Source organism: Lemur catta, chromosome 25 (assembly GCF_020740605.2).
Source record: "Lemur catta isolate mLemCat1 chromosome 25, mLemCat1.pri, whole genome shotgun sequence".
Taxonomy (NCBI): Eukaryota; Metazoa; Chordata; class Mammalia; order Primates; family Lemuridae; genus Lemur; species Lemur catta.
In genome coordinates, this window is record NC_059152.1 from 8213365 (window position 1) to 8240635 (window position 27271).

A 27271-nucleotide genomic window follows, 5' to 3' on the forward strand; every position below is an offset into this window, starting at 1 on the left:
CTTTTTTCTTATTATGCCTAAACTGAATTAGATTTTGGAAAATGTTGCTCTATCTTATATGTGGTTATTTTTAAATAATATAGTACTGAGTTCAGTTTTGAGTGTCATTTTGTTTGTGTGTTGTTTATGTTCCCTTCGTTAGAGGATCCAGAGAGGCTACAAAGTTGGAGAATAACTTCTTTAATCCAAATCCATAGAAACAATTTAGCAATACAAAATTACATGATTTTCTCCTTCATTGCTAAAGCTCTGCAGCGTCATTGCTTAGTCCTCTAAATTTTAAAGCTTAATTTGCCATAATGAAAAGATTAAATGAAGAAACATGCTGGAAGCCTGAATTTATTCAACCTCCTTTGGAGTCCATTCTTATGTTGGGAGTTATTATAGTGAAACTGCATTTTATTTTTATGTGGACTTTTTTTTTTCATCTCCACAATCATCTTTTCAGGATGAGTTTTTGACAGTGATACTGATAGTGACAAATCTCCTTAACCTCCAGCACACCTTGCAAATTATCCCGATAACGAAAGGCTGCAGATGCTAATTCAAAATGGCAGGTAATCCGTGTGTAAATTGAAATGTGCGTGCTTCTGTCTAGATTTGCCTCACGTTGTGGGAATTCACTGTGAGCAAAGGCAAGTAGTCCCCGGGGAAGGGCAGAAAGCAAAAGGAGGGGAGTCTGCCTTCCCTTTTGCTCTCTGCATCTTCCTGCCCTGCAGCCCAGGCAGAACAGACAACTTGTCAGAAGCTCAGAGGGTGGCCAAACATTTGGTCTTCCAAGAGCTTTCCAACTAGGTTATGTACACACATGCGAAGTAAGAGAAGGAGGGCGATTAATTATTAATAAAGCAGGTAATGAAGCATAATAGACATGGTGTCAAACAGAATTCAGGCCAATGAAGTACCTCATCTCTCCTTGACTAGCCATGCAACACTTAGATTTACCTTTGGCTCAAACAGATACACGCAGGGCTGGCAGTTAATGATAGTATTAGCTAACACCTGCATAATAGGTTACATTGAATCAAGATTTTGCTTCTCAGAATTATAATGTTTCAGAAAGTATGACATACCAAACACAGTTAAACGTTATTAAAGTTATTTCAATTACTGTTAAGTTTAAACAATCTTTATAGAGAGTACACTTGACACCGATAGATTCCATACTCATTTCTTGGACCTCTATAGTGAAGATGATCTCTTGGTACTTGTGTCCCCCGATTCAGCGAAGTTCCAGGCAGGACATATCAAAGGCAAGCACCAAGCACGCTGCCTTCTGGAAATCTGCATCTGCCCCTAGTCACACCTGACAAAAGCTAACCAGACACCAGCCGCAGCTCCGTGTAAACTTCCAGCTGACCGACAGGCACACAGCCATGAATGAAAAGCAAACAGTGGACAATAACTCCCTTCACCTTCTCATGGGCTGCGGGAACAGGCTTTGGGCTGCAGCCCGGTTTCCAGAAATCACACAGCTCCAGAATGGGGGAGTCTGTGGCCCTTCACACACCAGCTGCCAGAGGTTGTGGTTTTTAAGTAAAGCTTGGAAGTGGGACTGGAGGCCGTCAGCAGGAAGCCAGTTAAAGCAGATAGAAAAAAATAAGAGGGGCTGGGGAGTCCATTTTTCGCTGTACATGCAAAATACAAGGAGAGTCTTGGCATTCTGTGCCTTGTAGTATCGGCCAGGGAGGAGCTTCTGCTAAGGTCCTGGCACCCTTTAGAGGTCAAGACCTCCTGCTGCAGGGGATGCTAGCACCGCCCAGCACCCAGTAGCGCGGCCGCACACCTGCGCCCACACAGGCGAGAGTGAAAATATTGGGGCCTCTCTGTGTGTCCCTGGAGGAGAGTTTCCCAAAGCTTGCAGATCACCTGCGGAAATGCAGATGCTAATTCAGGATTGTGGGGTGGGGCCTAGAGTCTGCATTTTCAGCAAGCTCCCCTCGGGGAGGCGGGGGAGGATGCTGATGCTGCTGCCAGAGGCGGGGTGCCCTGGACCACGCTTGGAAGGCCAAGGTTCTGCAGGAGGGAAGGCCGCGTGCAATCGTCCTCTGTTGCAGTTTTGCATCCCATGGCTGTCGGGGAAGCTGCGCCCCCCAATCTCCCCGCGCCACCAGCGGCTCGACGTGACAAGGGCTGCGGGGTGGGGTCCCCGGGGCGCCCGGCGAGGTGCAGGTCTGGGGCCACCTAACCACGCCCTTGTCTTCCCCAGGGGAGGAGCGCCCCCGGGACTCCCCGGGCCCGGCGGAGGCCCAGGCGCCGGCCGGGGCGGAGGCCGGCGGGAGAGCGAGCCGCCGCTGCGGGACGTGCTCCCGGGCGCAGCTCAAGAAGGTCTCCTGGGGCGTGGCGGTCGCGCTGTGCGTGTGCGCCTCGTGGGCCGGCTCCACGCAGCTCGCCAAGCAGACCTTCCGGAGGTTCGACGCGCCCTTCACCCTCACGTGGTTTGCCACCAACTGGAACTTTCTGTTCTTCCCGTTGTACTACGCGGGGCACGTCTGCAAGTCCGCAGAGAAGCAGTCGGTGAAGCAGAGATACAGGTAGGCAACCCCCGGGGCTGCCCATGGTGGCCGGCGGCGCGAGGGCGGCGGGAGGAGCCAGTGGTGACCTGGCTGTCGCAGCGACTGCACCTGCTCTCCCAGTGAGCTCAGGCGCAGAATTCTCTTTTGGTGGCGAACGCCTCCTGTCCCTCAGTCCCGGGAGCTCCTTTAGATGACAGAGGAGCAGGCAGCATCTTGCAGAGACGGCCAGTGGCAGGGGGGAGCCCAGCTCTGCAGGGTGAGAGGACAGCAAGTCCCTGAAGCCAGGTGACTTGGCTGCTTCCTGTAGCTTATGTCTTCCGTGGAGATGTTCACGGCAAAGACTTCCTTACTCATTTCCTTTCTAATCCAAGACACTTCCTCCTTTGGGTCTGAGTATGGCAGTGTGCTGATCCAAACCAAAGCAGTTGTCTGGACTCTGTTGACTCTGTTTTCTCATATGAAGCCCATTGGAATGACGTCCCTTTCAAAAAGAGGCCGGTAACCCTGACCTCACCTCCCTACCTCAATATAAAGCAAGCCCCCCCCCAGGGCTCCCCAGGAGTCACGCTGTGGGTGCTGACCCCTGGCACTCATCTGTGCCAATAAGCGCATCTCATGTTCGCCCAAGGTGTAGATCCCCCGTGGGTTGTGTCAAGGGCTGGGCCAACTCAGGCCTAGTCAAAAAAAAAATCCCAGGGAAGAATGCTGGCTGGGTTGACACAGACACTGGAAACTTGTCATTTTTCAGTCCCAGAGGTGAATAAAAATTGAAAGTTGAGGAGTCTTCCCTCCTCCCCATCCTCCCCAAACACATGCCCCGATAAAACTGCCATGTCCCATTGACCACCTGCTTAAGATTTCAACCCGGTTCTGAAGTTGCCCTTAGAGATTCCAAGGGGACTAAAAACATCTTTGCATCCAAGGAGCAAAGAGGTTTGGGAATGGAGGTCTGGACTTGGACTGGAATTTCTCTCTGGGATTCCACCATAATGTCCCAATAAAGTTATAGATGGAGGTGTGGGCACCATGCTTTTTTAATGTTCAGGGGGAATTTGGCCTGGCTTTTTTAAAAGACCAACTTGCAAATCAGAGCAGGAATCCTTGAGGAAGGGCCTATGATGGAGCTTGAATTGAGTCACACAGCCAGTCTCACGGGCCCTCTTAGTAAAAAGGATTTGGAGCAAAGGATTCTGATCGTCAATGTTGACTTAAACCAACTGCCCATGGACCAGCCAGAAATCCAGACCGAAACAAATACGTTTAGAAACCTCAGTGGGGCCCAAGTTTGTCCCAAAGGCGAGAGTAAAATAATGGCCTGCTTCTAGTCACAGAGCATAGCACATACGCAGTAAATGATGTATTTAACAGTTAAGTAGCCCTAAATGTATTTAATTATCACTAGGAGTCTGTCTTTCTTTAAACTGATTGGAAGAGTAGGCTGCTGCCTCTAACAAAAGACTAAAAGTGAGTTTACCGTGTCCTTTCTTGATAAAGAATTACTGGGAGAGAAGAAGAAATGCTCCTTTCCTGCTACCTTCAACCGTGTAGGCTGAAAAAGGGTCCCCAAACGGTAGTACCAGCTGCTGTCCCAAATGTGCACCATGGCTACCGCTTACCTGCAGAAAATACTGGCTCTACCAGCCACATAGGGCTGGTCTGGCTCCACTTCAACTATTGTACTGAAAACCACACATTAGGAATCAAGATCAGTGGTGGTTAAAAGGGCAAGGTAGGAAAAAAAAAACGAAAGATCATTGAAAGAGATTAGTTATACATAGAAAGACATCAACACCTTGATTTCAGTCTATTATCTTTCTATAAAAAGTGTCCAGAAAGAATCACAAAAGAATTCCAGTGGCTGCTCTGTTAGCTGGGGGCAGGGTGGGTAATCCCAACTTGATTAGTGAAGGTGGTTGAAACCTTGCTTTTAATTTCTATCATAATGCTTTGCTTTACCTCTTAAAAAAAAGAAATCTTTGTGCTCGTAAGCTGCATTGGCCCTGTGGCTAAGCAGAAATGCTAATTTACCAACCAGTTATTGGGTGTGTCAATCATGCCATGCACCCCGTTGGAGAGGCGAAGAGAGACTCTGTCTCAAAAACGGGAGAGAAAAAATTTTAACATCACAGACCTTCCTTAGGAAATCACGACTCTGTCACAGCTCAGATTGGGAGGACTTTAAACAGACTTAAGGATTCTCAGAAATCAAGGCAAACTGAAATCACATCTTCCATCTTCATGCTCTTATCAAAATTAATGCCAGAGAGAAGATTTAGAGTCAGCTGAGGAGCTGTGTCTCTTGGCTAGAGTGTTGAGCAGGGGGCGCCGGTGAGAAAAGGAGAAAATAGAGATCTGTTCCACAGAAAGGGAAGGGGGACAGACAGGCCAGCTTTTCTTGCGGTTAATCAGGAAGCAATCAGAAAGAAATTTCTTTTCTCTGAGCCCTCCCCACCTGAGCTCCTTCCCAAGGCGTGGCTAGAGAGGTAAGCCAAAGCGGAGAGAGGAAGGCACGTGATGCCCAGCACAGAGCTCCTCAAACTGCGGCACCCCCTGAGTCCCCCCCGCGTCTCCTTGAAGGCCGACTCGCATGCAGTAGGTCTAGGTGCATCTGAGATTCTGTTTTCCTAATGAGTTTCCAGGGCATGCTCGTGCCGCTGGCCACAGGCTGCACATTAATTGCAAAGGCTCTGGAGTTGTTGGGTCTCAGCTACAGGGTTGTTAAAATGCTGCCAATCTGACCAAATGTCGGCATCAGGACTCACCTCCTCCTTGCAGAACTGAGAGAGACTCGATTGGGACCCGGAGGATGTTCGAGCCCTAGTCCTCTGCCTCTTGCTAGGGGACACTCCGTAGGAGCGTGGAAGGCGATGATGTGCGTGACGCCTTGTGCAAAAGACTGCTGTGTCATCGAATGAGACGCCATCTAAGAAAGTGCCCCACGAACCGTAACGTGCCACATAAATGCCAGGAACCAGCCCTGTGTTGTGATATCCTCTGTGGGTTACGTGGAAGGATGTAGCCCGTTCTTTCACTGCCTGGTGGTGGCCTATTTAAACAACAGGAGTGCTAACCCCCAGGGTGCCACGCAAGTGTTGTCTTGGAGAAATCAACTAGTAGCCCCGGTGACTGCACAGGGCATTCTAGAACACTGATCGGGGCTTCTCATGACCAGATACTGCTGTCGGGAATTAGACACGAACGGGAAAACCTCTCAGCCCTACTCAGCCCCTACCTTGTGGTCTCTCCAGTGAGCACTGGACCCAGCTATAATACAGTGGGCTCCTCCCTTCCCCCATACGATTGGCACGCCCACCCTCATCTGCCCTGCTTCACACTGACAGCTGACCAAAAGGATGCCCTCTGGAGGCAGCAGTGCCCAGAACTAATGCAGAGAGGGCTCTGGTCACCAGATGCTGGAGGGCACTATGGGAACCACTGTTTCCTAGACCTCTGTGCACAGGGCGAGGCACAGGGAGGACGCCGTATCGGGTGTGTCCTCAGGAGAGACAGAGGAGGGCAAGAGCGCTGATACCCAGCCGCCCGGCCCCTCTGACCCTGGGACAAGAGGATGGCTTCTCAGATCTAAGAGATCAGCAGAAATCAGGCTGGAGCAGACCCGGGGCATCTGCAGTCTTGTCCGAGGTCTTCCAGGAATTTGCAGCACTAGTGACCTGTTTTCCAGAGCAAATGCTGAGACCTTCTGCTGTCATGCAGCTGCCAGAAAAACAGAAGGATACAGTGGTGACAGATGTTTCTCTGCCTTTTGTAGTTCAGGCTTCTGTAAGCTAGCCAATTGCTGCTGCTTCAGACACTCTGAGCAACGTTCCGAGCCAAGAAAGGGGAAAGGGCAGCTTGGATGTCTTTCATCTTAAATCCTGCAAGGTCCCAGTGTGTGTGCACCTTGCCACCCACACTTACTCAGGAACCATATCGTGTCTTGCGGCTGCAAAGTTCACCCACTGTTCAAAGTCTAAGGAGCAGAGTGGAGCAGTTGCGATCTGGAGCTCTGTTCGTTCTGAAAATAGTTATTGGGAAAATAGTTATCTTCTCTAGGCAAGGCACTAAGAATACAATGATAAATGGTCCCTGCCCTCCAGGAGCCCCAAACCTGGTAAGGATGTTAGATAACCAAGGTGGGGACGGGTGCAGGTGAACCGGGGCCGGTGGCGGGGAGTCGGGGGAGTGGACAGGTGCATGTGTCCTGGGGCAGGGTGGAAGGATTTCCTAGAGGCAATCAGCCGGGAACAGTTTGTTTAAGGACAAGCAGATGGCTCTTTAGGTGCTGAAGGAGGAAGTCAAGAACATTCTGGACAGACAGTAGCCTGGGGGAAGCGCAGAGGCTGGACACAGAGCACGGAGCCCGAGGGTGTAGGAGGTGAGTGGGGTGAGGTGACAGAGAAGCCACGATGGTTAGACAGGGCACACCCTGGCAGGCCTCTCTTATCAGGCTGAGGAGTTTCAGTTCGGCGTGAATATCAGTGGGAGCCATCGAGGCCCCGATCAGAGCGAATCTTTAAAAATGCAGCCACTGCGGCTATAGACACTGGGGTGGAGGACGAGCCTGGGGCCAGTCCAGGTCAACAGATACCTCCTCTGTGTCCGTGGGCAGGTGCAAATGACACAGATGTTCCTCCTGAGCCTAAGGACCACACAGCCAAGTGGGGGAGAGAACAGCAACAGGATTTTTAAAAAAGAATAAAATACAAGGAGGACGTGAGGCAAGAGCTGGGGGCAGACTGGCTTGGCTGGAGCTCAGGATTCCAAAGTCAGATGGAGGCCCAGTGCTTTTGGTGCGGGATCGAGGGGCTGGGGCTTGATTCTCCAGGCAATTGGAGCCTCCAAAGGTTTTTGAGTAAAGGATTGATACAATCAGAGGTGCTTTCAAAGGTAGGATGGATGGTGCTAATTATATAACTGGTTACTGCCTACCTGCCCATTTCTCATAAGAGGCGGATGACGACCAGGGGTTGGTTTGTGGGTCGGGGGGGTGCCTGGTTTCTGAGCATTGGCAAGAACTTTGAGTGTAAATCAAAGATTGAGTATTATAAAACCAAGTCTCTTGCTCTGAATTGTCAGTTTCTTCAGCCTGCAGCACACTCTTCTGTTAATGAAAAGCATTTCAATGGTCATTTTCACCAAACTCAAGTATTTTGAAAATGGCAGGGGGGAGGAATCTTCTTTGCAGAAATAGTTGTACAATTTTTCCAGGCCCAGTGGTGAGTGCTAAGACATAGCCAGGGCCCTAATTAGCGATGCCCGGCATCTCCCTCCCTTCCTCCTCTGCAGGGCTGCTCGTCCATGCAAGCTGAGGGGTTTCTTCACTTGCCTTTTCTTTCCCTGAGCCCCAGACACGTTCTGGCCTGTCGTTCCCATCAGCAGTTCTTCTATATAGGGTGAGGCCACTCCGGAAACAAGGCAGCAGGACCCCCATCCTAAGAGGCTACAGAAAGCCCTTCCTTCCTTCCTTCCGTGAAATCCGCAGAGCACCTTCTCTATGTCAGGCACTGTCCTAGGTGCTGGTGCTACGGCAGCAAGTGACCAGAGCAAGGGGAAATCCCGCTGTCATGGAGCTTCCCTTCTAGTGGGGAAACCAGCAATACACAAGGAGGACTTAGCATGTCAGATGGTGCTGAATGATATAGAGCAAGGAGTGCTGGCGGGGAGGCCTTGACCCCTCCCTGGGAACCTGTCTGTCTGTCTGAAGGTGCTTGGGGTTACCTTGACACCCCCCCAATACTGATCGAGCCCCTGGTCACTCACTGGCCCATTCATTCCTGATTCCTGCGTGCATTTCTTCCCACAGTAAGTGTTCATTGGCTGCCTGTTCTGACCCTGCACTGCTGGGCTCTGGGAAGGAAGAAGGTTGCAAACACATTCCTCCACTTCACCAAAACACAATTGTATGCACTTCAAACATGAGCGGGACAGATGCGTCCACACACCCGGGCCCCCTCAAGCCAGGCCTGCTGTCCCCCAACTGCCCCAACCTGCTGGAGGTCTGGTCCTCAGAAAGGAGTGGCTCTCCGCAGCTAGGGTCCCCGGGAGACTTCTGATGTGTTTTCCAGCCTGGGTCATCCTGTTCCAAGAGGGACTCCATCTACAAGTGGATTCCCCGTGTCTTCCTGCCAGTAAACTTGGTCTTGGAAAACTCTCAGTTACTGAAAGCATGTATTGGTTTCATGGCCACACCCCTTACTGTCTAGCTGAGTTTGTCACAAAAGATAAAAAATCAGATTGGCCAGAAGAACCTGCCTTTTCTGCTGTGTGTGCAAATTTTACTCTCGTGCACCCTGGGTCTTTTAAAATAGGATTATGCTAATTACACTTACCTCCTCCCCTGTTTTCTCCTTTAAGTGGAGAGAAAACAAAGATGATTTATGTACTTAATGCAACATTCAGGAATACATCAGGCTCATTTCACACTTTTCTTACCTAACCGCCTCATTTTATAACACTTCCGTTTAATGAGTTACTCTGAATCATACGTACATCATTAATTTATAACATAAAATAAATTAAAAGCACTAGAAACTAAGGATCTCTCGTTGCAGGAACACGTCATTAGAACCATTATGTGGCATTATTTTGCTACATGTTTCTCTGGGGGGGTGGGTGGGAAACAGAAGAGAATTTTTTTAAAGAAAGATTTTAAGTTCTCCACCAACAAAATGCAGACAGGCTTGTTAATATTTTATTATGAAATAGTTTAGGGGGATGGGTCTTTCAATGGCTTCTTGGTTGTTTTTTAAGTGTTTTGTTTTGTTAAAGGTGGATGAAAGTTGATGTGTTTAAGCCCAGCTCAGGGAGTGCCCTTGTTTCTTAGTAAGGATGTTTTTTCCTATGTAGGAAGCTGAGGGGATTGACAAGGTAAACTGAGGGACGCATGTACATATGTATCTTGCAGAATCCTCTTTGGGGGTGTAGGGGGCTTGATAGATCTTCCCTAAAGAGGAGGGTCGAGGCCATCTAGGTTTCCTGGCCAAGCCTCCGGCTCTCAGGAGTCCTAAACAAGCCACTAGTGTCCTGTTTGACTCTGCACTGGCAAAGTCAAATCATCCCGCGGCAGAGATGGGTAACTCCGAAGCCAAGATCCCACTTCTCCAGCTACCGCACAGGGTTGCTGCAGGGAGGGGCTGTCCAGGCATCTCCCAGCCTCCCTTGGCATCCCTTGGGCCAAATGACTTCTCTCCAAAGTGACATGTGCCAGGCAAGGCAGATGAGGAGCATGTGGGCATTTTCTACCCTCCGCTACCCTGCTCCGTGGGCCGCATGCACAAGATCCCCAGATTTTGAGGGACGGCAGAGCTACAAGGTGGAAGGGGAATCGCCAAGGGGTGAAACGTCACCTGTCAACCACAAACCTGAATCAGAACTAACCCTCTGTGCGCCAAGCCTCTGACTTGGGGAGTTGGACACAGCAGCTGGCAGTACACTCAATACCGTCTCCCTCCCTCCCGCACAGCCCGGTGTTGGAGTCAGTCTAGAAACCTGCATCCTCCGCTCTGTGTAGGTAGCTATCCTCATTGCCCACAAGCGCCCATGTGGCTTTATTTTTATTCTGAATATAAGAATTTAGAAGAGTGTCTGGGCAGAAAATGGGACTCTCTAAGGACAGGGATCATCGATCATCTTGTCTGTCTTGTTCACCTGCATGTCCCCGGGACCTGGCCCAGTGCCTGCTGGGGCACTGGTAGAAGGGAGGGAGGCAGGGGAAAGGAAGGAATAAATTATCTTGTGGGCGATGGCGGTATTGTCATCCTCACGCCTGCTATCGGAGTGGACTCACTAAGATCTGTTCTCAGCAGGTGCCCTCCCAAGGGGCAGTGCAGGAAGGGACCCCCTATCCTCACAACCATCCAGAATGATAAACTGATCCAAGTCTGAAAGAGCCCTTGAATGACAAAGTAGTTTTAGGAAAAAAAGAACTGCTTGATTGTCAGACTTTCTCTGGGAAATTAGTCAAGTCTGAAATTAGCGAACTCCGGCGTAGGAGAGGCTCCATTATGCCGTCTGATTGAAGTGAGAATAAAAACCCGTCTCCATGAAATTTCAACTCTGCATTTATATTGGCTAGGATTTCACATGCTCTTAAAGCTCACTGAGTCCTAGAAGAGAAGAATTTAAGAGGATTTTTGCAGTTAGGGTCACAAAGGTGTTGCTAACATTTTAACCTGCTATGGGGTTCCAGATTTTGCATCTGTCCCAGCTACTATTGCCATTTAACAGGCTGCCTTGAAACTTAATGGCATGAACAGCCCTTTTGCTGGCAGCAAGGGATGGCTTTTCCCTGCTCCATAATGTTCAGAGCCTCTGCTGGGTGGCACAGCTTGACAGCAGGTGGCTAGAATCATCTGGGGTGTCTTTCTTCAATGTCTGGAGGTGGATGCTGGCTGTCACCCGCTACGTCGCCTGGGGCTGTCACCCTGAGTACAACATGTGGCCTCTTTGGGTGGCCTGGGTTTCCGCAGAGCATGGTGGCCCAGGCTACTCAGACTGCTTTTGTGGTGTTGGCTCAGGAGCCCCAAAGCTGAGTATCTCAGTAGACACAGCAGAGGCACCATTCCTTCTAGAACCTAGTCTCAGAAGTCACCTAGTGTCACTTCCACCATACTGTACGTCAGGGCAGTCACGAGCCTGCCCAGTTTCAAGGGGCAGGGGGACATCAACACCACCTCTTGACTGGAGGGTGGCAGGATCATCTCATGGAAGAGAACATGGAATGGGAGGTACTATTGTCACCACCTTTGGAAAATAGGATCCAACACAGCATCTGAAGCGAAGACCCCTCTGTTAGGAGGGGGTGTTACTGGGCCAGAAAAGGCCACTGGTGCCCCTGGCTTGGAGTTGAGGAGGCGGGAGAAGGGGCTCGGGTGGAGGATTCTACCGGGGCAGCAGTAGTTCCTCAAGAAAGCTTTCTCTAACCTTAAGGGAGGGCGGGGAGGTCAGGACCCTGATTTTCCCTGCAGCTGGTGGGTGCAGCCGGCTGAACTTCAAGCCCGTCTGTACACTGTCGGGCGTCTCTAGGTCCAGCCAGGTCCCCCTAGAACTTGGCTCTGTCCTTTCTCTGAGAAGCGGGGCCTTTATCCATAAGTGGAAAATAATATCCACCTGGATAAAGAAGACCACAAATGTGGTAATAAATTATTCAGAGAGTGGAAAACTACTCCGGAACTGCCAAATGGTAAGAACAAAAAGGTGATGTGTTTGCTGTCCAGGTGTCTCCCGGATACCTTTCTCCTTACTGAATTTCCCCCCTTCTAAATAGGTGAATTATGTTTATGCAAATAGTGTCCAATACGTGCAGTATTGCAGCCAGTGACAACACAGTCATGTATAACTCGAGTCACGTCCTTTTATGTACTGAACCGCCGGAGGACCTAGCATTAATAAAAACCACACGTAAGGCAGAGACAGCCGCGTGATGAGTTAAGGCAGGAATAGCAAATGGTGCCCAGAAGCAGCGAGAACAGCAGAGCAGAGTGTTATTGTGGCTCCCTGAATTGTGTGCTCTGAGAATTGGGAGGCCGAGTTGGCTGCTGTAGGTATTCAAGTCAGGTGGTGCAGGTGAGAGGTAAGGCCAGACCACGGTGAGGCCCTAAAAGCTGGGGCATGGCACAGAAGAGGTGACAGACACTGCAGGGTGTGATGGTCTCAAAGGAACGAAAACCATACCGAGTCCAAGACCTGGTCACAAGTTCATGGGGCTGGAAACCTGGAAACCAATGTGTGAAACCAAATGGGGTGGAGCTTCGGCACCAGCAGTGGCTTCTTAAGCAGTTCCAAGACCAAGTTGCATGGCTATGCTGGGGGCCGGGTGCTTGAGACAGAAGAGAGGAAGAGAAGAGTGTGTGTGTGTGTGTGTGTGTGTGTGTGTGTGTGTGTGCATGCGTGTGCACAGTTGCACACATAAGTATGTGCATGTGGGGGGTATATGCATATGTGTGTGTACATGTAATATAGCAATGGTTTTAAACTTTGTCATTTGATAGGTGGGTTCGTCAGCTGACTGGTTGGCCAGTTGTTCTGTTGTTTGGTTGGCTAGTTCACTTTTGGTTTGGGGAGGCGTTTAGCAGAGAAACACTTTCTTCTAATTACAAAGAAAAATCACACAGGGAAATGCCATATGGAAAAGAGATTCCGAGCAGAGCTGTTCTGGCTGTGTTCAAAGGGCACTGATAAGTCTCTTGATCTGAGGCTAAGGCCCAACACGCTTCCTATAAGAAGCACCATGTCACAGCCCAGAAACCAAGCCCTGTCCCTTGGTGCCGCTTAGGTGAGCAAGCTGTCTTCCACACACCCCTGCCCTTCCAGAGTCATGCACCGCCCAGAGTGAAGGCCAGGGGGAAACCTCAGCTGCGCAGCCCGGGGTGAACTTGCAGCTACATGCAAGGGATAGTGCAGGCTTTGCTAGAATCTCTTGCTTGTGCAGCCAATCAGGACGAGGGGAAAGTTCCAAGTGCTCTGGGTGAGTCTTAGGGAAAGTGTCCCAGGACACAAGCAGCTGGCGGGTGGCTAAATCAGGAATCCCAAAATGCTGCAGGGCATTGCTGACCAACACAGTAGACAGTAGACACAGTGTCCTCCTGGGAGTGGCGGGATGGAGCCGGGTGGGGGATAGGCATCGTATCCCACTCATTCGCTGGAGCCTGCGTTGTCTCCTCTGTCTGGCACTCCTCCATCTAAGAGGGTCTGGCCTCACCTGGCATGGGCAGTCTCATCCTTGTCACCAGCTCCGGGCATGTGGACTGTCATATTCTTCCACTCAATTTCCCGCTTCTTCCTTGTTTGTTTCTAGCTTCTTTCCTAGTTTTTCCTTTTATCCCATATGGAAGTTTCCATCCTCCCTGTTGAGGAAGAGGAAACCCTCAGGTGCTTTCCTTCTCTGCTAGCAGGGAGGCCAGGCTGAGGGTGTGCCTCACATCACTGGGGAATGCTCTGACAAGAGAGGGTCCCCTTATCCCACAGGTCTGAGCAGACTGCTCATGGTTCCCACCCCTCGCGGCATATTTGGTGGGGATCTCTGGCGGAGGCTTCTTGCCGCCCCTGTCCAGGTACCAAGTCCACTGGGCAGTTGCATCCCACGGGAAGGGGGTCACTGGTCTGCTGAGGGTTGGGGCAGGGTCCTGTGGGAAGGTGGGATTGGTGGCCCGTGACCCAGCCAGGGCCCTGCTTTTTTCTTCTGCAGCAAATAAAACGGGGCCCCAGTTATATTCATCCTGAGAGTAAATAAGCCACTTTAAATGCAAATGCTCTCTCCCAGTTCTTAGTTCACAGGTGAACTTGACACATCAGCACAGGTAGATGATTGATCTCACAGGTGTCCGCAGCAGGCCTGCTTGTCATCCTGAGGCTGGTCCCCCGAAGTGCATTCCACACAATGTTGGTAGCACAAGATGTTAATTAGCTGCTCTGATTAAGTCAGTTTGTGGAATGTGTAGTTTCTGACCGCAGAACCCCTCAGTCTTTAAAGTACTAATATGTACTGGAACCTTCCAAGTGGGGCATATAGCATTCAGTGCTCCCCAACATATTTTACCAAACTAGGAAAGATGGCTGAAATAGATAAGAGGGAAATCATAGACCTTTTCCCACTGAACATAACACCTCGACTAGCATTCTAAGAAGCACATTTTTAAAGATAATATTTAAATAACTATCCCCAACAGAAGAAGAAATATATGGAACCCTAAGCTAAAAAGAGATGCAATGTGTGGAAATCGGTGAACCTGGTGGTGGGAAACCGTAGAACGTTTGGTTGGGACACAGCAAAGATGGAGAGGAGGATGGGGAAAGGGGCAATGGCCCCTGTGTCAGTCCATTTCCGTTGCTATAAAGGAATGCTCTGAGGCTGGGTAATTTATAAAGAAACATCAAAAGGTGAACTATAGGACACAAGGACAGTTTGTGTGCAGCCTCTATGAACTGGCTGAAATGGGTTGCAATTGGTCATCAGAAAAGAATGTTTGTAAGGCCAGTTCAAACAGATTTGTAGTGGTCTGGGTTGTAAGTCAGAGTCAGGAGGGGTCCTATTAGGGAGTTTAGAGCCATAGGAATTTAGAAATTCGCCATGCCAGTGGGGCCCTGAACCCTTGACCCATAGGTAACTTTGTTTCCTTAACCTCGTGGTCCATCTTAGTTGATAAAGGGGTATCTACTAATATTTTGGTCTCTCAAATCACAGTTTTATTTTTGTTTTTGTTTTTTGGCAAGATTTGCCATTCACTTTGCAACCAATTGCCATGTATTTGCACTCAGCAAAAGAAGATGGACAAGGATGTTGAATCAAAGGAAGGACAGGGATGCTAGTGTTGAAAGAGGAAAAATAGTTGAGTAGAAAATACCTTTATATTACATTATAACTGGTTCACTAGGGAATACTTTTATGTTAGGATGATTTTTGTTTTTCTATACAACTTTGCAACTACAGAGACTGCAATAAAAAGGACGTAAGTTTCCTTTTAAGCAAGAGGATGCATTTTTAAAATCGAATAGGGAGATGGAACCAAGCTGAACTAATAGCTGGTACACTGCATGGCCTTATCAAGATTCAAAACAATAATAACAAGTTTGAAATGATTGGCCTAAACCAGCAAGGGGAAATTTAACAAGCATTCCCTTTGTAGATGATTGAGTTTAACTGCTGCACAGGCCTTAAACAAAAGCCTATCACTGCCATTTAATAGCAAGCTAATCGCTTCCCACCTCCCATTAGCTAATTGAACCCAATGATAATAAGAAAGAATGAAAGAGGGTTTTTATTCAATCCAAGCTGCTGCACACATAACTGAGCTGCTAAGTACAGTTTCAGAATGCTTCACCAGATGATGCAGGCTGGGGGTGCCCCAGCTCCTCTGGGGAAGGGTTACTTCAACATAAAGAAGCCATTTCCTGATTTGTACTGACACCATTGTCTAGGCAGGGCAAGGGTAGTCTCTCTAGTGGACTATTTTCGTTCTCTGGTGGTTGCATATCTATTAGTCAGACTGCTATATTCAGAGATATCTTTGTTTTTATGCTGATGCCTTTTAACCCGTGAAATCACAGCTTCAAATATAACAAAGTCACACTCATTCAACCAACCCCTTTAGTTGTAAGTTAATTTTGGCAGAGGTTGAACTGAAGGTTTTTGAGTTTCTCCTAAAGAAATAGTTTGCTAAGAAAAGTGTGCTAAATGCATCGTGTAGGAAAGGAGAGGAGGGGGTGTTTCACAACTCGATGAAAAAATAAATAAATAAACAGTTTTTCTGAATCTTTTTGAAGCACCCGTCTACTTGAAATTAGCTGGTATTGTTGACCTAAAAGTAAGAAGCTGAGGCAAGATTAAGATACGTAGAGAGTTTATTTGGGCCAAGCTTGAGGACTACAACCCAGAGCATAGATTCAAGTTGCCCTGAATATACACTCCAATTAGCAGAAGTTACAAGTAGATTTTTAAAGGAAAAGAAGAGGCAATTCCTAAGTTGCTTACTAAGAATTTCAATTAAAATAATATAAGCAGTTGAGTGACTGTAAATTGTTCTTTGTATCACAAATTCCAGGAAAATGAAAATATGGACAAGGCAGTTAGTTAGGAACAAAATGACTTTAAACAATTGCCCCCAGGCATGGGCAGGGGGGGGACATGGCTGAAGTCCCATACTCATGTTTCTCCGGGCCTGATAAATTTTGCATACCTCACATAGCTCAGAATGTTCTCGTTTCCCCACTGCTGATCACAAATCTTCTTATGGAAGCATTGATGATTAATCTCTGCTTATGACAGAATGACAGACACCCTTCCTCCTTCAGCTCCAGGAAGTCTCATTCCTGGGCAATCCTCGGTCAGTTGTTGATTCATCTCTAGTCTTTGGAATTTCATCCTTTTTGTTTTCTTGGAAGAAGCAAAACAATGAGAGATATATAGTAAAACTTATTCCATTGAGGAGTCAACTAAAAAAAATCATCAAGGAAATTAAATACAGGTTCTTCTTTAGAGACTTGTTGTAGCCAGGAAATAATTCAGGATTTAGGCCAAATTATAGGTAAATAATAGAAACTCAGAAACAATGACCAGGCCTGGAATCTAATAATAGGTATGCTATAATTTTCCTCTGAAACATAATTTTTCTCTTTCCAGTTCCCCATTTTTAGCAAAGATAAATCTTAATAGGACCAATTTACCGGCAAAATCAGTTATACTGTTATACATGGCCTGATTATTCACATAAACTGCAACAAGAATAGCGATTGGCCGTACAGGTTCTTTTGAGTTGACTTTGCTGGAACTGTCACAAGGAATTTCAGATCAGACCTTTAAAAGACTTGAGGCTGTTACCAAAAGTTCGGTACTTGTCCCCGAGGCTGAATCAGTGAGAACAAAGAAAGAGGACAAATGGTTTGAGGAAGAGGAAAGAGAAGTTTATTAATTTGCCTGCAAACGAGGAAGGCGGCAGACAAGTGTCCCAAAAGATCACCATCCTGACTTTAAACAGAAATACAGGCCTTTTTAAAGCGGGGTTTTTGGTGTTTGGGCTGGGTCTACGTGGCCAGTGTCACATGTCATGGCTTCAGGCTATTGTTCAACTATAATTGGTGGTTTTAATTGACCTTATCTCCAGTAAGAACGATCTCATAACCTTTGTCCGGACAATTCTGTTGAGCCATCTCCTGTGGTTTAAGATGCTAGAAAACAACAGCAAAGAACATTTTCCTGCCCCTTTGATTATTTATCTTGGGCAGGAATGTAGGTTTTAATTCCCAAAAAGGGTGGGGGTTTTCAAGACACAAATTGTAAAACCTTTTGCCCTTTTTCAGACCTTTCCCTGTGTTATAAGGCTAGGATCCAAGCCAAGGGTTTGCCACCAGACTGTACCTGTAATACTTGTATGAATTGGGTGACTTCCTCTTTCTGGAGGTCCCAAAATTTCTTGAGTTTCTTGGACCTGTCAACAAGTGACATTTTTTTACTTATTACAATGTCAGAAACACTGAAAGGGAACTGTGTAGACAAGGTACCAGGCTAGTTTTTCCAAGGGACATTTTATTGGCTCTATACAGTCAACCTCAATTCTCAAAGCAGTCTGGTCATATCTGAAAAATATGCTATTCTAGTCAAAACCTTGGTAAAATAACCAATGTCTCCAGTTGTGTCCTGTTACAGAAAACAGACGCTTATTGAACTTCTACAGATGTCTAGATTGCCATAAAATAAGAATAGTCACAAATAGTTTGCAAATTTTGGAGAAATCAGGTAGAGAGAAAGGCAGATGTTTCAATTTTGCTCATAAAATTGCTATGAGCTGTAAATAGCTCAAAAGAAAAATGTTTTCTTGATTCTGGAAAACAGACTATACAAAGAATCAGCAGTGTTCCAAACAGAAGGTCAAAAAATCATTTCAGTGCTTTATCAGTTCCATCCCATGGACTGAATTCTTGTTCTGCTTGATGTTGGGTTAGCAGTCTTCATGAACACATCCGTTTTATTAGAGTTCTGGAAGTTTTTACTTAGTCCAGTGATAGGATCTCCAAAGTTATCAGAAACCCGTATTCAAGAGTACTTGTCAGGGTCCTTTCCCATGAATTTCCCTGAAGAAAAAGCAAATTTTGGACTATAGTCAATTGTAAACAGCTTTTTGAGGATAGCCAAAGTAAAAAAATAATCGTCTGTGAATGGGAAAAGACAGAGTAACCGTGACTAAAGATGCAATTGACAAGGAAATTTGGTTATTTCTGTGGCATGCAATGATTTAACATAATAATAATGATTATTATTATTAACACGTCAAAATAAAACTGTGATTTTTAAAACCTGATAACAGATAACTAACATATATCAGAATTTTAGGATTGTCCTACAATTTTGGAACACATGTTAATAACACACTTGTACAAGTTAAACACCATTTCTTATTTGACAATGCTTTCCCTATGATTTTTAACATGCCAAACAAACCCGATACGTCTCTCTTGAATTTCGAGGGGCAGTAATAACCAAAAAATTAATTTGAGGTTATAAAATACTGAATTTAGAATTTGAAATTAGATTTCCGAAAGTTTATTGAATATCAAAGGTTTAAAATACTTGCTCAAAATGGCATCACAGGTCACTGTAAAATAATAGTTATTTAGCTAACGTGATAATTGAAAGATTTCAAAAAGCAAAAACCTTTACTCTTTGAATAGAAAGGAGAGTCCATTTTTCAAACAATAAAAAGACACAGTAAAGATAGCATGAGACCAGAAGAATGTCTTTCCGTCTTTCCCTCTTTTTTTTTTTTGCAGTTGACTCAAAAGGTGAATAAGTCTTTTATCATCTCTTATTAATATTATATGAAAATCTTGTTCAAAAAGGAAAACCAAATTTTACTTGTACATTAGTGCCTTATCAATACTAAAGATAATTTTAATAGGACCTTGTAAACAAATTCATCCAGCTTTGACCACACAAGATACGATTTCCATAAACCTTTTATAACCTCTTACGATTTTCTGTTAAAGAGCAGATCAATACTCTGAGAAAACCATTGTTCCAACACAGAGGCCCAGACTCTGGCCTTTTACCAATGTGCTTTTGATATTAATGCTCAATTTTTAGAAAACCTTATAAATAATCCCCTTCTAATTTTACCCAATTTGATCACACACAAAATTCCTTTCACAAGATTAATCTTCTGCAAATCTACAACTTGCTTAAACCTTCAGTTTACTTCCTTTTTTTATATTGGCATTCTGCCTTAGGACAAAAAATTACTTCCCTTTCCCCCTTATCATTTTGAACCAACCATTTTAAACAGTTTCCCCCAGGCGTTCGTTCGGGTTGTAGAGAGCAGGCTACTCTGAGCTGTTTTGAATGTTCTCATTTCTGTACATCAGGCTCCTTGGTACTGGCTACTGTGTCTCAAAACAGTCCTCAGAGTTAGTGTGTGGAAGAATCGCCCAGGGAGCTAGTTAAATGCTGATTCTAAGGGTCAGCCTCTAGACATTTTGATTCCTTCCTGGAGTGGCCCCGGGCTCTACATTTGTGACAAGTGCCCCAGGGGATTCTGCACTCTGTGAAAGGTGGCCCTAGGAACTCAAAAGCAAAGATCAGCCCTTTTGTTCTTCTTTGCATACTCACTTAAGAAAAAAAAAAATCAACCAATTTAGACCAAAGAAGTGACATTTTACAGTGTAATTCAGAAAGGCATTCAGTGATGACCATCTGGAATTAAGGCAAAAGTCACTTGGGGAGTTTGGAGTTTGCTCTATGTAAGTTTTGCTCAGATCCCAGAAAGCCCACTGGGCAGAGGTGTTGGTCTTTGATCCGTCCCTGTCCCCCTTGTCTGGATTTTGAATGGTAAGACCTGTCTCGGCTGAGGGGTAAATTTCTTGTGTCAGGTCTTGGGATATAGAATTCAAATATCTGAATAATATTTGCTTAGCTTTTTGGAGCCTCATCTTTTTCACCTATAGAAGAGAGATAAATATTAATAATTTTAATGTAGTAAGGCTAATACGACAGGATCAGATGAATAGTTAAGCATCAAAAAATCACTATGGGCAACTTTTCTTCTTCTTTTTTTTTTTTACATGAAGCCAAATCAGGGGAAAAAAATGGAAAGGTGTTTTGAATTTCTTTTTCCCTTAAAAATGAAAATAACTTTATTAAGTAGGATTTCAGCTAACACAATGACAAACTGGGCTTGCTGCTGGCGACCCGTCCAGGCTGTCTCTCAAGAAAGGGGTGTGACAAGCCTGAGGTCCCCGTGGCGATCATGCTGGTAGGAGTGAGACGTTACTGTTTTGGGGACACTATTGCACCCCTATGGATATGCATGGATAAGGTGACTGAGAAAACTGAAAGGATTTCACTAGTATCATACAGCCAGTAAACAGCAGAGAGTCAACCCTGGGTTTGCAGACAGGAAACCCTTTCCTCCTGGATCCCCACAAGAATGACATCTCTCCAGCCACTAAGTGTCCCCCCAGGACTGTTGCCTGGCTGGGTAAAGAGGAGGCTCTTGGTGTTCATTCCAAAAAATATTTACTTAGCACTTACTATGTGCCAAACTCTTGTGTTAAATGCTGGAGGGTAAAGTGATGCCTAAGGTATAATCTCAACCTTCCAGGCACTCTGTAATGGGTTGTAAAGAGGAAGGAGTTATTTTAGGGATGGGAGAAAGTGTGAAGCGATGTTAGTAATTATCTGGGAGAAACACAGTCATGGACCGGCAGAGAGGCAGCCGCTGGTATCAGGGAAGGGTAGTTCTTTGGACCCTCAGTTTTCCCACCTGTGAGATGGGGTTAATAATAAGACTGACCTTACAGGGTCGTTTGATATGACTATAAGAAATGATTGGAAGCCAGGTGCAGTGACACGTGCCTGTAGTCCCAGCCAGTTGGGAGGCTGAAACAGGAGGATCATTTGAGCCCAGGAGTTCGAGGCCAGCCTGAGCAACATAGTGAGACTCCATCAATTTTTTTTTGAATGTGGGAATAAATGCATTAATAAATAGTGCATAAAAAGCCCTAGCCAGCCTGGCACATGGTTGGCACTCAGGAATGGTGGCGGCTGGCCTGGTCGTGGTGGCTGCAATGGCTGTTTTAGCATCTCTTCTTCAAGGAGGAAGGAATAGCTCCGCTTCCTTCTGGATGAGCTATCCTCATTAGTCCCCATCCTGGTCCTCAGGAGGTCCTCTAGCCTTTGACTTTGGCAGAATTATGACCCGAGTCTGCCAAATGAAGCCTCCCCAGTGCCCATACCATCGGCCCATTTCCAACAGGTAAGCTGTGACATGTCACAGCTTCAGATGGTGGTGCCAGCAGGGGGTTCTGGTTGTGGCCTGCAGGCAGATGGCGAGCCCTTCTGCACTGCCAGGGCCTCGGGCTCTGCTCCCCTCCTCCTCTGCAGCCCCGGGGTGGGGGTATTGGAACTCAGTCTGCTGCGGGGAAACAGGACTGTTTGTGTTCTAACACAGAGGGAGCCTCTATTAGGCAAAAAGCCCTCTGACTAATGGCTTTGGCCTTGGAACAAGAGCGGGCTGCTCACATTCCCAGGTTGCCACAGCTCTGGGCTACGGTTCGTATCCGGAGCAGATGTGCCAGTGTCATGCAGCTTGGCCTTCAGGGACCTTGTTGACCTAATCAGACCCACAGATACACACACACACACACACACACACACACACACACACACACACACACACACACACGATCACTGGTGAAAGGAGTTGCTAAGCACCGTAACCCAAAGGATTGCTCCTGCTAACTCTGTGCAGGGTGCAGCCTGCAGGGGCCAAGACTGAGAAGCTCCGTTTGGGAGAGGGAGAAACACACAGTGGCATGGAGGGAAAATCTAGGAGTCGAGGACTAGGACTTAAGGCAGATTTAGGTTCTGTTGAGGATGAAGAGCTTAAAAGAGATAAGAATTTTAAAAGAAAAATTTCTGGCCGGGCGCGGTGGCTCACGCCTGTAATCCTAGCACTCTGGGAGGCCGAGGCGGGTGGATTGTTTGAGCTCAGAAGTTCGAGACCAGCCTGAGCAAGAGCGAGACCCTGTCTCTACTAAAAATAGAAAGCAATTATATGAACAGCTAAAAATATATATATATGTATATAAAACTTAGCTGGGCATGGTGGCACATGCCTGTAATCCCAGCTACTCGGGAGGCTGAGGCAGAAGGATTGCTTGAGCCCAAGAGTTGGAGGTTGCTGTGAGCTAGGCTGATACCACAGCACTCTAGCCTGGGCAACAAAGTGAGACTCTGTCTCAAAAAAAAAGAAAAGAAAAGAAAAATTTCTAAGCAGGACAAAAATTTCCAATGAGAATTTTAGTTCCTATTAAGATTATTACTTAGTGTGCAAAATAAACTTTCCATGCCACCTCCCTTGTGAAACCTCAAGTAACATTCATCTTGCTTACTTCTACGTCATGGGCTCTGCTGACTCTGGAGTGTGGGGGACAGTGTTCTGAGCCTTGCTAGAAGGCTGGGGGGTTCTCAAAGTGTGGTCCCTGGAGCAGCAACGTGAGTACCACCCAGGAAGGAGCTTGTTGGAAATGCAGAATCTCCAGATGGCACCCGACCATCCATGCTTTAACAGCTTTCCAGGTGATTCTAAGGCAGGTTGGAGTTTGAGAACCACAGGTGCATGGTGACATCTGGAAGCAGCTCTTAGCAACAGCCAACACCTGAGATTCACTAGTGTCACAGGAAGGCTAGGACAGTTGTGCCCAACCCTAGCTGACATTGGAATCACTGGGGTGGGGGGGTGCTTTTGAGAGTTCAGATGCCCCACCCCAGACCCCAGACAAATTAAACAGAATCTTTGGCGGGGGAGGCGGAGGGCCAGGCTTCTCTCCAGGTAATCTCAATGTGCAACCCGAGGTAGGTTGGGAGCTTGGGTCTTTATCCGGTGTCAGGGAAAACAGAGGCTCCAGATGAGGTTGGAAATTGCAACCCTGCCTTCAGGGCATGAATCTCAAGGAGGCTTTAGACAATTGTTGGTGGACTGCGGAGCCAAACATTTGGCAACATGTATGTAGAACTGGTGTGGAAAAAAGCATTCTACACGGAGGACCAGACTGTCTTGGGGGGTAGACTGTGTAAGGTTCAGCTTTTGGTGAAAAAATAATAAATTTGTGTTTTGACCTCTAAAAGTCTGTTTTCATTCTAAAGAAAAATTATAAGCCACATTAAAGGGAAAAAACCAAGCATCATTCGTGCACACCTCTTGTTGTCATTTCGCTGTGTTGCCTTCCGCTGCAACTTGCATATGGTAACAGAGCTGAGATGACCTGCACGTAAAATCTTGAATCTTCTTTTCATTGAGTTGTCTTCGGAGGGGGGAGTGCTACTCCGTAGGCTTCATAGCTGTCATTATAATGACTGCAGGATATTGGTTTATGTGGTGTCAATAATGTATCGGAATGTTTTGAAAGCCAGCAACTTTCACAAAATGAGAAGGGCTTCATGTCGATGCTGCAGAGGGTCGGCCCAGCTCCCAGTGGGGTACCCTGGTCCTGCTAGGAGATGTCCCCCCTGAGCAAACACTCCCGCCTTGAGTCACCCTGCAGCTGTCAGCACCTGACCTGGCTCAGCTCTGCACCTTCAGCCATGCCGGGCAGGTTCTGTCCTTTCTGACGCCTGTGGCCCAAAGCCAAGCATGAGCACAGAGGAAACTTTTTAACTTTCAATTACAGAAAACTGGAAACATTTACCAAGGACTAGGGAATAGTACCGGGAACCTCTCCATGTGCCTGTTTACCCGGCTTCAACAATGATCGACAAGTGGCCCGCTGTGGTTCAACTCTATCCTCCCCGCTACTTGTTCCTGGATTATTTTGAAACAAATCCCAGACCTCCTATCATTTCATGCATAAATATTTCAGTACGTGTTTCCAATATAGAAGGATTCCTTATTTTTAAAATAGCCGCAATACCATTGCCATACCTAAAATAATTAATAATTATTCCTTACCAGTGTCAACTATCTAATCAGGGTTCAAATTTCCAGTCATCTAGTAAAAGTCACGTTTTGACTGGTTGATGAATGGTTTAATCTGTATTCTCTACACATCTGTCTCTATTTCTCCCCCCTTTGCCTTTTTACAATGTATTTATTGAAAAAACAGGGCTGTTCATTTGGCAGAGGATTTCTTTATACGCTAACTGGATGACTTGAGTGTCCCGTCACTGATTTTGTTTTTATTTCCAGTAGATGTTTGTTTGACGTCAGGGATTAGCCACCCTCCTTCCACTGTTTATTTCATTTTAGTCTCACCCCTCAGCTGCCCCCAGCCCCCTTCCCCAGCTCTGATCCCCTTCTGTGAGCCTCAGTCTCCCTCATTCTTGATCTACGCCCAGACCAACTAAATAATTAGCTGGGCACCCAGTATAAAATGAAAACACAGAGCCCCATGTTAAGAACTTCAAGATAGCAACAGCTGAGCATTCAACCAGCCCGAGGCCCCAGTGATCTGGGGGCCTTGTGTCGCTGCACAGGTGTGACTGTCCAGGTACACACCATGACACCAGCCCTGTCTACACCCTGCCCTCATCCTTACTCTGTCCCTGAGTATACCCCATCCCCACTTCGGTGAGGCTCAGGGCTGAGATATAGGCGCTCTATCCCTGGAGGGTGGGGATAGAAAAACTCTGCTAACAGCCCAGGCATGTGGCATGGAAGTATAAAAAAAGTAAAAAGGTACCCACAAAAAATTGGAACCCCAAACTTTGTTTCATGCTCAGTTGAAAAGTCAAAAGTCAAAATTCTCACTACCTGTTTGTGCAAAAACACAAAACCGTGAGCCAAATAATCCCCTTTTCTTTATGAATTATCCAGCCCCAGGTATTCCTGTATAGCAACACTAAACAGACTGGGACACTAACCTTCATTTCTTCATTAAAGCCCATGCCCATTGTTCACCTGTTCTCCCAGGATAAACTGAGTTACAAGGATTGGTCTGATTCTAAAAATTCCGATTAGTGTGAGGACGAATACCTTCCAGTTAATACCTTCATTCTTATATGTGGATTTGGCGTCATTCCACTTTGACCATGCAATCTTTTTGGCACCTCCCTGTCCCTGCCTCAATTCATCCCACACCACGAAACCGTCTCACGGTCCTTGTGCTTGTGCAGGTGAGTCAGAAAATCACCCTGGCTTCGGAAAGGGCAGCCAGCAGCCTAAACGAAAATGGTCCATCCTACACATTTTATAAAGGAATTATCAGGCCATCCTACCTTCTCAGAAATAAAACAAATAATTAAATCTATCACGTTGTTTACATATTGGGGGATGCACGGGGGTTTGTGGGTGAGGCGTGGCCAGTGATACAAATAAATAATTTTAGGCTTAACTGAAGCATTTCACCACGGTGGTGAGTGGCAGCATGATGCCTTTACGCCATAATGCTGCTGATTCAGATGACATTCGCTTCACCCCCATCCTCCATAGTGCTTGCAGAAGCTGGTAGTTGCCCACAAAGCTCATTGCACATTCTGGAGATCTGTGCTGGCCCAGCCCTGCCGGTCAGGACGGATGGACGTGCTAAGCAGCGGCGAGAGAAAAGGCTCTATGGGAGACAAAAAGGCAACGGATTGTTTCAGGCTCCACTCTTGAAGGATCCGTGCAACGACTCTCAAGGCCGAATGGGGATGATGCCCGCCTTACGCTGGGCTTGCCAAGGTGGGGAGCAGGTGTCACGGGGGCCCCAGGAGAGGCAGGCTTGATGTGCTGCTCAAACGTTGTACTCATCACGCTTATGGGAGGCTCGGTGTTGACCAAGGCCAATTCCATGCATGTTGTGAAATGTGAAGTGAGAAGAAGAGATCTTCTCTCCAGCAACACAGCTCTGACAGCAGGGTAATTTATGGTAAGCAATAGCCTAAGCGTGTGCATCTTGTGTGCTAAAGAACTTAGTTCCTCTGGAATTTTATTGCCAAATTAAAAATTGGATGAAGTTCAATTCATAGGCTTCCTAATAAGAGACTAGCTGCAAACTTAAAGATGTGGGGGAAATGACTCAGTTTGGTCTACTGGGTGGCCCCAATGGTTACTACCGAGGTAGACTTTCTGTGTAGTTTTATACCTACTATTATGAAGAGGGTTCAGGCAGGCCCAAGCACTGAGCAAAGAAACTGCTATTTTGTGTCATGTACCTACAGTACGATGAGTCATTCTTCATTATTTTCAGATTGTTAAAAAAAAAAGTCCTTGAAATACTGTTCCTGAACTCTTGACGAGACTACCCATGCAGACACTGAAAATGGGATTATTAGTAAATTCTCCTTTTGTCTGGTTCAGAGTGCCTTCCTATTATTTATTATACAAGAGTGTTATTTAATAATAAAAAGTTTGTCTAGAGCAAAGACTTCATTCATCAGAGATCTGAGTCTCAAGTTCCATCACAGCATGAATAGATCTTGCACACAAAGAGAAACTAACACATTGCTGATAAATCAATCTGATGTCATGACCCCAATGAGTAATAATTCCTTGACCTGCATTCATGAATGTAGTGATTTAATTTGATTTTTTAAATGTGTGAGGATAATAGACAGAGAGTGACAAAATCCATTAGTATTTAAGAATCCTTAGCCATCCTGATGGAATATTCTAGAACCATGTATACTTGCCCGAGTATGGAAAGTGATAAAAGAACAGTGGATCACTATTAATGAAAATCCTCCTTTTCAAAGAGGATGGGGAATAGGACATAAAGCGTTCAAGAAGTGGAGAGACTCACTTTGACCACAGACTGTAGGATCAGACAGACTAAGAAGTGGCACTTCAGGAGCATCTTTGTGTACCTACTGCTGGAGCACTGCTCCACCTGTGGCCTCTTCATCTGTGATCCTTCCCTGCATTCGACCTCATCCTAAGACAGAGTGGCTGGGACTGTGGGGTGAGGCACAAGCTTGGGCCAATCCAGCCACCATAAGCGAGTCACGAGGAAGTCAGGAGATGGATGAAGGTTGGCCTGGGAGCTCTTTACAATCCTTTTACCCCTGAGAGTCTATGTCCTCTGAGAAACTCAGAGAAGCCATATTGCTCTTTCTGAAGATGCTTCTAGAATGGTATCAGGTCTTTCTTAAATCCCACATGTTCCTCCACTCTCCTCTCTCATCTGTGATGGTGACCATTCCCACATGGACGTGCTTTCCAAGGGAAACGTTGCCTGGTTCCATTTGTCATCTTGGTGGGGGCTGGTTGCCTACTTGTTTCTCTCGCCTGGCTGCAGCTTCTCCCGCCAGGGGGGACAGCAGGGACACTGCCCACGTGAGCAGTGAGGGCCAG

At 46.6% G+C, this 27271-nt stretch overlaps 1 protein-coding gene across 1 annotated transcript in view; it reads left to right on the forward strand.

Annotated features, from left to right (window-relative positions):
• Positions 1 to 27271, forward strand: part of LOC123627460 (putative thiamine transporter SLC35F3) — an 80579-nt gene that overhangs the window by 13668 nt on the left and 39640 nt on the right. The window contains exon 2 of the mRNA XM_045537017.1: positions 2210 to 2534. Within this exon, the coding sequence (XP_045392973.1) occupies positions 2210 to 2534 (325 nt within the window). The remainder of the gene's footprint in view (positions 1 to 2209; positions 2535 to 27271) is intronic.